Below are 10,344 nucleotides of genomic sequence, written 5' to 3'. Positions count from 1 at the left end.
TGCCATTCTCCTTCGACCTCTTTCATCAACGAGCTGTTTTCGCCCACAGGACTGCCGTTGACTGGATGTTTTTTGTTTGTCAAACCATTCTCAGTAAACCCTCGACACTGTCGTGTGTGAAAGGCCAGGAGGGCTGCCATTTCTAAGATACTGGATCCGGCGCCTGACACTGACGATCATACCATGCTCAATGTCACTTAGGTCACTCGTTTTGCCCCTTCTAACATTCAATCGAATAGTAACTGAATGCCTCGATGCCTGTCTGCCTGCTTTATAGAGCCATGGCCACACGACTCACTGTAGGAGCAAACCATTTTCGTGAATGGGATGGTGTACCTGATAAAAGCGGCGGTGTGTGTAGGTTGTATGACATGTTTGATCTAAATAATCATAGCTAGGCCTATATGGATAATCAAGCATATTGTAGACCTTCCTAGTACAAAATAATATACTGTGCTCAGTTATTGATGGTAAATGAATGGTGTGGTTATCATTCTCATACTCCATAGACTCCTTGTTTTGGATCATTACTCCATCTGATCCACTAGGTGGCATAAGTAATGCTGCCATTCACCTTTGTGTCTCTGTTATGATCCAATAATAGTTGCCTGGCTGTCCATCCACATTGCTCTGCCACCTGAGCAACTGAATGCAATTCAGGTTGAATCGTCAGGCAAAAATAATAGGCCTATTTCAAATTTTGTGCTGACTACATGAAGTGCTGACTACATGAATGGAAAGCTAGTAGGTTGGCTATGCAATAATGTAATTAAAGAGAACATCATTGGTACAAGACTCTATCAACTTGGTCATATTCAATATTATCAGAGACCATAACTTGGACTGGAACAAAAACAGGGCCAAGTTGCTCGATACCTGTGTTATAACACTTAAGTTACTACAGTGATAACATTGTTGTCATGACATTGATGTAACTATACTCCCTTGTCAGGTGCCATGTGCAAGCATTTTGCATGATAAGGGGAAGCCGGTGTTCTAAATTGATGTTGAAATTGATATTGCTTTCCTTTCTCTGTCCTCGAAAATCAGCCTCTCATCTTTCGAGCAGGCAGCACATTCAACTTGACATTGTTTCTCCATATACTATATTTTAATAATCGGTAATAAATGAGCAAGTTTCAATTGCTGGTAGGCCTACAATGAAGTGAAAAATGATTCCTAACCCAACGTATTTTTCAATTCACATATCAAGGTAAGGCTACATTGTAGGCCAGAAAAAAAATAATCCTATCAAAATAGATCGAGTGTCGGGGTACTGCATACAATGTCAGTGTACGTGTACGTGCGCGCTCCCTAGTACTGTAAAAATGCAGCGCAGCTTCTGTTGGTAAAGCTGACTCACTCAAACATACATCCTTTGTATGATTGGTGGATATGTTTCAGCGCGGCGTACTGTAACCAATCAGCGGATTGTTTTCCTATCTCGTAACGTAATAAACATCGCGGCCGGAGAAATAGTGAGGGAAAGGAGAAATGTAAAACATTTCAGGACCCTATGGAATTATAAACCAGGATTTTATTCAATATAATACTTAAAAAATAATGCACAATTAGTGCTAAATTAATATATTGCTTTTAAGAGAACGGGACCTAGTTGTAACACGAATAACACACGCAAGCTAAGCTAGCTAGCCAGCTAGCTCGCGCTACAGTACTGTAGGCCTCTAGCTAAATTTACGCGGAAAAGGAACTTGCTAACTGTTTATAGAAAATACGCTCGTAGTAGCTAGCTAGTAATTTGTGCCACGAACAAGGAAGCTAGTTGTATCTAGCTATTTAAACACTCCACTAACGTTACCCTCTAGGCTAGTTAACTAATTTGTAGGCTATTGCGTTAGCTAGCGCAGCAGACTAATTGGCAAAAATGAGCGAAAAAACGAGGTACAGCAAAAAGTCTGCAGACTCCGCACCGAAGAAACGATGTCAGTCCGACGAGCAGGCTGGCCAGTCCCCTCTTCCAAGTAAGTTAGCCAAAGTGGACGGCGAGGTGTCCAGTGAATTACCATCGAATTCTCATGGAAACAAAAATGGGGAAGATGGCGATAAAATACCAGCCATAGAAGAGAAGAATGGAAACGAGGAGAGTGGACTAGATCTGAAAAAGGGACCCGGGGGGGGGATTTGTGCAGCTGTCACTGCCAATAACCCATCCAGCGATGATGCACATGTCAGCGCCGTCAACAGTGCTCTTGTATCGGGTGCACCAGTCTCTAGCGATGCAAAGGAAGTAAAAAACCTGGGAAGTGCTGGTGCTGGAGATTGCCGACCCTCAACTTCACTGGACCAGTCTGATTCGGCCGCTATAGCAGCCGCCGAGGCACTTGCTAGTCTCACAGGAGCAGCTATGGGTGAAGAGGTTAAACAAAAGCCATTTTCCTCAAAAAAAGTTGGACATTATGAGAGAATGGGACACAAAGGTAAGCGTGGTGACCAGGAGTCCTCAAAGGAACGATCAAAACCTGAAAGGGGTCTTCACACACAGGCAGCAGCGGCAGACAGCTCTACCTCACTGCGTGGAGTTGACAGGGAGGATGCCGAGGACATGCCCGATGAGGAAGACGACTCAATACCCGGATCTTCGTCCACACCGAGTTCCTCTTTCCCTTCAGATAATGATGATGATGACGGGGAGTGCGCTATAGTTTCAGTGAAGATGGCCCCGGAGATCCGACAGTCAGTGGCCCTTCTGGCGCAGGTACAGATGAGGCTGGATGCTCTGGAGAAGAAAGGTGCGCGGCTCCACCAGCGGCTAGAGCTGAAACTGAGCCGCCAGCGCCGTCCACACGTGGACCAGCGTAGCTCCATCATACAGGCCATCCCTGGCTTCTGGGTCACGGCAGTATCCTTTTGAATACTCCTACACACACACACGTATGTTATTGATTGTGAGTGTGTTGGTATGTCACATTTATTTTTCCCTTGGCTCAAAGCTCAACAGTTATTGAACCACCCTCATCTCTCTGCTCACATTGACAAAACAGATGAAGGCGCTCTCAGTTACATGACCAACCTTGAAGTAAGTAAATAATCACAGCGAAAATGTAATGATTCTTTAAAGTCTTCTGAATAAATGTTCTATTGCTCCCCTGAAATGAAAATGTATTCTTGTCTCCTCCTTAGATTGAATCCTTCAAGACCAACAAGCTTGGTTACAGAATCGGGTTCCACTTCAAACGGAATCCTTACTTCCAGAACAACATCATCGTGAAGGAGCTCCACCTTGGAATGACAGGTGAGGGACAGATCCAGTTGTCATATCTATCTTGCTAGGATGCCACATTTTACATGGGCCAGGTGTCCCTACATCTTTGACAGGTGTAGATGTAGAGGTGTAATCAGGTATCGGGTGTAAATGAGGCCAATAATGATGATATCCTTCCCCTGTTATATGTCCTCTCACAGGATCTCCAGTGTCTTTCTCCAACCCCATCCTGTGGCACCGCGGGCAGAACCTGACGCTTCACAGTGAGCCCAGGAGGTCGGGACGCGGCATCTATCAGACCTTCTTCAGCTGGTTCAGCGACCACGCCAGTCCTGGCCGGGACGACATAGCACAGGTAACGGCATGCTCACTGCCAGGCATAGGTTGAGAGCTGGTGCACAGTCTAACATGCATGGAGTAATCCAGCAAAGACGCATTGCACAGATCCACTGGTGATCACACAACTGACTTTATTTTAGGCTCTGTATATAACATTTACGGTTACTGCACTATTCCAACACACTCTTCTTCTCTCTTTGTTCCGTGTGAATCTATAGATTCTGAAAGATGACCTTTTCAGAAACCCTCTCAGATACTATTTGACTCCACTGTGGGAACCCAGGCAGAATGGCAGGTAAGCAGCCCAACAAAACCTATTGTCGTGGAACTTAGCTCAATAAGGACTTTCCATCTTCATGATACTATTACCATTTTATTACCACTTTATTATGTGCTGTAATGTAGCCTAAAGCACTGCCAAACACTTTTATAACCCTTTATTATTAAGCATTTTGTGTAAAAGAAAAAGAAATGGAAGGTCTTTTGATTGTTCTAACTATCACAACATACGGTTCCAACAGCACCAGTGGACCCAAGCCAGCTGACAACAGCAACAGGGAGGATTGTGTGGTGATCTCTGACTCGGATGATGATGATGATGATGATGATGAAGAAGAGCAGGCTAAGTCTGGACGAGGTCTTAGCAGGGAAGAGGAGAATGAGGATGAGGACGAGGAGCATGGGGGCCGAGATGCAGGTTAGTCAGTACTGTAATAGAGCTTTAGAAGCCCATGATTCCAGTCCGTTAGGGCTACACTGTCTGCTGGTTTACAGAAAAGACAATGTGATGAGTCAGGTTTTATGCTCCAACACAGATGTACACAACATATGCTATGATTCCAGTCCTTTAGGGCCACAGTGTCTGCTGGTTTACCTCTGCTTCCTGAGAAATGTGTATACGTGTGTAGTAAGATGTCCTTGTATGAGTAATCCAGGTGAAACTGAATAGACAGCGAATATGTCCTCAGAATCAGATGAAAGCCCAGAGGAGGATGATGACGGAGAGGTTGCAATAGACGGTAAGACATTATCCACGAGCAGAAATGTTATTATGGAGGGTTGTTGGATCTGTTGCTCGGCTTTGCAGCTCAGTTCAGAACATGAAGTCATTGTTTAGATGAAAGTCTTTATTTCAATGGTTCAGGAAGACTGAGATTTTGAAATGCCAACTCAGCAGCCTATTCTGCAAAAAATTCAAGGACTGTTTTTACTTTAAATGCAAGAGCCGTTTTGTACAATCATTGGAAGTTATATTTTGGAAGATTATTGGATTAAGGGGTGCTTTGTCTATTTGTGTATCCATTTTGGTTACCTGATACTTCAATCCACCACTTACTGTTTTCACCATTCACACAAAATTGCACAACAGAATTATATTCCTACTCCTGGGCTTTCACCATAATCCAGTGTTAAACCCCTCTGTTTAAATCCCATACTAATCACCCCATTGGCTCAGAGTGGGAAGCCCATTATAAAAGGTCTGATCATCTACATTCCCCAGGCTCTGATGACAGCGACCAGGATGCCAGAGAGGATGAGGACTCATCATACGGAGAGAAGGATGAAGAGGTGGACGTGGAAGACGTGGATGAATCACGAGGTCGCGAGGTCAGAGACCAAGATAAAGAGGAGGATGTTGAGGTGGAAGAGGATGAGAGCTAAGATTGTTTGTTCTTTCCAATTTCCTTTTTTTCTTATTATGCACAAAATATCAATTATTGTTAATAAATTCTAAATGCTTGACTGCATTTTAAAATCAGGGTAAATAAAAAAAATCCAGGACACCATGTTTTGACTGTATATTTTACTGTAATCTTTGTTGAATTTAAAGGAAAAAAAAGTTTTTTTGGTAAAGATTCTTTATTACTGGGGTCTCAAATTCGAAGGATTGTAACTTAATCATGCATTAGATCTTGACTCATTCATTCAGTTTACTCTTATTGTTAGGGCTACTCAACACAAAACAAAAATAATACCAGTACAATAATATTCTACGAGGTTTGAGACCCCTGATTGAATGTTGTTAATACTGCCAAGATTTGGTAGAATCTCTTGTTGCAAATGGTCCAATAAAACAATACTAGATATTTTACTGACAGGTATCAGTGATCACGTCTTCAACTCAATTTATCTTGGACTTTTCCTATTGTAAATCTGATCTTTGACGAGGTAAAAGGGAGATTTTCGGAGAGGTTGTAATATTATTCCCAACACATCTCGGATGCACTTCCTACTGAACCAAATCTTGTTCTCAGGGATGACCTAGTCGTGAGTGTTTTCATGGAAGGAAACCGTATACTATATAATGTTTTCTCACACTCCTGCCATTGTTTGGGTGTATCTGTGTAAAATAAGTTTACTCTACAGTAGTTTGTGTTATTTTAATAAGGTAAATATAGGTAATATTTCCTGTGTTTTCACGCCTTTCCTATCATAAACTTAGTGTGTAGCTGTGCACACATATTAATTAATATTCACACATGTTTATGTTTTTCAATTCTTTAAGTATATTTTAACATTCATTGAGTTATTTGGGTGGAATCCCACATTTTTGTAACATGAATTGTAATATTTTGAGCTTGTTGCATCCATGCATTCAACATTTTTTGCTTTTGTGTAACTTTTAGAAACTGTTATCGTCACATTTTTGTGTTTTTTTAATAAATAAGTGTCTATCAAAGTAAGTCAGAATGATGACCTTTAACAGTATGAAAGATTCTGTATAGAGCAAATATTTGCAGTGACTGTTGCCTCAAAGGCATTGACGAGTGTGGTCCGACAAAGTAACAGAACTGTAGCCCAGGGCAGCTCTTAAAGTACTGTAACAATGCTAGCTAGTGGTTTTATGTTGTTTCTTTTCCACACAGACTGATGGCATTGGCATGTACATATTTAAACTTAACTTTGTGTGCAGAGTTTGGATCTGTTAAGCTTAAATCATTACCTGTAGCCATCTGGAATTTGACAAATAGGGTATATTAACAAAAAGTAATATTTTGTGTGCTGAATTATTTTATAGTATGCTATAGTTCTGAAGAAAACGTGTTTTGTTTTTTAAGATAATGTCTGCATTTTGAATCCAATTTAATTAAATAGCAAGTTATTTATTTTTGCTTTCTGGTTTTTGTTGTCTGAGTTTTAGTAGTTAGGTAAATACAACCTTCTGTACTGAATATATTGCCAAACCAGAAGATGGCAGTATACAACTGCAAGGATACATGGTATCACAAAACTCACAAAATCACAAAATTGCTTTTGTAACCCAAGTGATGTACAATTAAGAAAATAACAAATAGTATTCTAAATCAGGAATATAGGCCTAATGTGTATCGAACGTAACAATCCCTGCGTCCATTGATGAGTCAGCCAGATAGTATGTATAATACTGTGAATATCAGTATGAAAGCTTTATACTCAAGATGACAACTGACTTTGACATTATGACAGTAAAGACATACTGTTGTTTGTAAATTATGTTTAGGTTGGCCTATTCTTATAGGAACAGGCAAAGGGCTTTGAAGACACAATATCAGTGTATCATTTATGGAGGATGTCAACCAGTGTCAGGGCTTTGAAGACACAATATCAGTGTATCATTTATGGAGGATGTCAACCAGTGTCACAGCTTTGACATGACACAGGTCAGAATGTGATATCACTTTTAAGGCTGTGTTTATACAGGTAGCCCAATTCTGTTATTGCTTTCACTAATTGGTCTTTTGAGTTCAGCTCTGAAAAAGATAAGATGTGAAAATATCTGATGTGATTGGTTAAAATACCAATTAGTGGAAAAAATGATGGTACTGGGCTGCCGAAACGCAGTATTCGGATTCACGTTAGCTCTTGGCTCTGCAAATAGCCTCAGGCGGGGCATTTTTGGACAGGCCCGGACAAAGGAACAGCGGCAATGTTGCAATGGTTCACTTAAACCCTTGATTCCAGTTTTAATGCACAGCTATAAATGTTCCACTAGCAAAAACCTGTCCTGCTGTTAGCTCCAGAGCACACTGAGGCATGCAGACTAGGAGGGGCACTTACTATTAATAAAAGCAATGGGGAGAAGATATAGCATACACACACCATCAAATGATAACACAATGACAAACCCAATATCTCTGCCTCATCTTGTTTAATCTCTCATCCCACTTCTATTCAGCCCAGGGGATTACTGTAGCACCTCATGGGCTTTAGTGCAAAACCACAAATGCTTTTATGTGTGAATTAATTGAGGTGGTTTCCACAATATTGATTATGGCAAACAGACTCATAGATTGCAGAGAAAACAAGGTAATCCAGAGACTGGAGCTTGTTTGTGGTTGGAGCAGCACGTGTTAAGGCTTTGTTTTATAACGGGTGGCAGACCGAAGACAACCCTCTGTTAGATTCCCACTGGTGTCAAGTCAATGTGACTGAACATCTCCCTGTTATGTAAGTTTGATGTCTAACTTCTCTGGTTTCATCGGGAATTTTACTGACTCATCAGGCACTTATAGGATCCTTGTCTGAAGAGGACCCTAAAATTATGTATGACGGGATATGCTCATCCATGGTACATAAGTCATCTTTGCATTTTAGTACAACATGGTGAACCAAAAATGCCAGATACTTTAGAATGTGTATCCATGTGTGGCAAGTGTGTTTTCACCACTCGTCATAGTATGTACTATGCTTCATTTGTGGTAAGTAAGTTATGGGAAGTTCAACTGAGCAAAAGAAAGTGTGGACAGGAAGAGCGAGGGAGTGAGATTGGAGAGCAAGAAGGAGCGTGGGAGACACTGTGCGGTGGGAGATAGATGATTGGAGTGATTAGCCTCAGCCTGCCCTCCCAGGCCCTGACAGATATGCACGGCAGATGGATGACTGTTATCTGAGAGATCACAGAAAGCATGATGACTGCTCTGCCCAGTCACAGAGAGATGCATGATCTCACACGCTTGCACACGCTCTCTCTCTCGCACACATACACAGACACATTTGTGCACACACACACACTTGCACACACATGCATGCATGTGCACACACAGGCTTAACACAAGCTTAACACTCCTACAGTACATTATGCTGTGCACTCCACAGGCTGTTGTATACAGAGAGAAGCATCCTCTGTCTCCATTAGTTTGCCCTGACTGATTTATGTTAGAAGACAATGAGTTTACACACAGTGTGAGCGGACAGAAATTACAATGCAGGCACTATTGTCTCCCCATAACAAAGAAACACACCTGGGGATGGATGATTGGAGAGAGAGAAAGAAAGAGAGATGTTACCAGGAATAATTTGGTTGATTTTCATTTTGATTGAAGTAGAGGAAAAGAGAGCTGATTGAAATAGAATATGCTTATGTGGACCCACCGCTCAATATTCCTTGTCGCTGGTGTGAACAACATTGGAGAGTGAGAGTGGCTCAGTGCATGCAGTGAGTGCTATTCTCACTTCAACAGCTTGACTTCTCAAAGTGGATCTCCGTAAGGTAGAAGACACAGGTAAACATGGGAGGGGATTGTGGCACCAGTAAGATGAAGTGGAGGTCTTAATGCATGTTGAAAAATAACAGTTCCCTTTGGACCCTTATTTCCCCAAAATCCTGCCATGGAGAATCCATCTTTAATGAGCCTTGGGAGCATTAGCATGCTTATCCATTCTGCTCCCACAAAGGTGACAGATTTAACTCCCAAGACAGATGCACTGTACTTTTACTCATCCCCACAAGCATTTTTCACTATCCTTCATTTTTTCAACCCCTTGTTTCTTTCTTCTCTTTTTTTTTAAATGAATTATTCTTAAACAGCAGTCTATTTTCCCAGCTGCATTTTATAGAGAGGGAGAGTGCCAGTCTTGTCTTCTGTGCAGATGGTGACTGGATAGCTGGCTATGGCTTCGTGAACATGTGGCATACCACCGGCCATACACATGCAGACAGACAGAGCTTCAGAGGGAAACTGCCGCCTTCCTTCACTGTAGAAACCTGCAATAACCTGGCTTCCAGGTCCAATACTGTACAAGTGCTGACTGGAATGTATGAGCGCCACGTATGCACTGTTCCTGTCAAATAGGTTTTCACAACTTCATTTAAGCGTGAAGCTTATGCATGTCACTTACATCACCTCTTCCACTATCTTCTATTATCACTTGACTTTGTTTTTTTCTAAGCAAAAGCTCCTGTTGGTATGAGGATAGTCCTGAATGATAAAATGTGAATAAAATATTGTCCTTCAGAAAATAAATCAGATCTATTTCCAGACCATCCATCAGTATAATAATAGGTTTTATTTTCTCTCAGGTCTTTGGTTTTGTCCATGTTATTTTGATTGATGTGTCTCTGTCTCTTCTCAGGGTCAGAGGTGCTGTTTGAGGCTCTGTGGGCTGTCTGTCTTACAAGGTTTTCAATTCCACAGTAATCACATGGCACATTACCTGAGGGTCAGATAGCGAGGTCCAGAGACACAGACAGACTACAGGCGTCCATGTCCATTGCATGTGTTATGTTTGCAGGTGTACTCTTCCTTTTGAAGGAGATGTCTACAAATGGAGACTGTCTAACACACTTGAGATGTGGAATTGTTGTGCAGTATGGGTTTTATGAATGAGCGCAGCATCTGCTCTTCCACTGTACTGTTTTTTTTACTCATTTTGAAAAAGGGTCCTTTCAAATCACAGCAATAAAAATATGAGTAAAAAAAATACTCTTCCTGTGCACATACACAGATGTTAACAGAAGGCAAAACGTCATTCCCACTATTAGGGTGGTGGCGGTGAACACTACATCTACACTATCTTACTCA

At 41.6% G+C, this 10,344-nt stretch overlaps 1 protein-coding gene across 3 annotated transcripts; it reads left to right on the top strand.

Moving 5' to 3' along the window:
• The first annotated feature begins 1,357 nt into the window (after positions 1-1,357).
• LOC139416664 (testis-specific Y-encoded-like protein 4) lies at positions 1,358-5,344 on the top strand. Of its 3 annotated transcripts, none has more exons than XM_071165607.1 (8): positions 1,358-2,860; positions 2,960-3,037; positions 3,142-3,253; positions 3,424-3,578; positions 3,781-3,857; positions 4,084-4,259; positions 4,531-4,581; positions 5,064-5,344. In XM_071165607.1, exons 1-8 carry the CDS (start codon positions 1,886-1,888, stop codon positions 5,222-5,224), a joined length of 1,785 nt encoding a protein of 594 aa, XP_071021708.1. In that variant the 5' UTR covers positions 1,358-1,885; the 3' UTR covers positions 5,225-5,344. The 3 variants fall into 3 exon arrangements, 2 of the variants coding, with proteins under 2 accessions (XP_071021708.1, XP_071021710.1); XR_011635113.1 differs by having other exon boundaries at positions 1,422-2,860; positions 4,498-4,581; positions 5,064-5,164; XM_071165609.1 differs by lacking the exon at positions 4,531-4,581 and having other exon boundaries at positions 1,422-2,860.
• The last annotated feature ends 5,000 nt before the right edge of the window (positions 5,345-10,344 follow it).

The sequence above is a fragment of the Oncorhynchus clarkii genome, chromosome 9, assembly GCF_045791955.1.
Source record: "Oncorhynchus clarkii lewisi isolate Uvic-CL-2024 chromosome 9, UVic_Ocla_1.0, whole genome shotgun sequence".
NCBI lineage: Eukaryota > Metazoa > Chordata > Actinopteri > Salmoniformes > Salmonidae > Oncorhynchus > Oncorhynchus clarkii.
The sequence above is the reverse complement of the archived record's forward strand: the minus strand, read 5'-3'. Positions and strand labels throughout refer to the sequence as shown.

Excerpts from the sequence above, each read along its gene's own strand:
- LOC139416664 (XM_071165607.1), top strand. The coding sequence starts at position 1,886 with ATGAGCGAAAAAACGAGGTACAGCAAAAAGTCTGCAGACTCCGCACCG. Across the intron at positions 3,038-3,141 it reads GTTACATGACCAACCTTGAA|ATTGAATCCTTCAAGACCAA; the intron begins GTAAGTAAATAA and ends TCTCCTCCTTAG. Across the intron at positions 4,260-4,530 it reads GCATGGGGGCCGAGATGCAG|AATCAGATGAAAGCCCAGAG; the intron begins GTTAGTCAGTAC and ends ATATGTCCTCAG.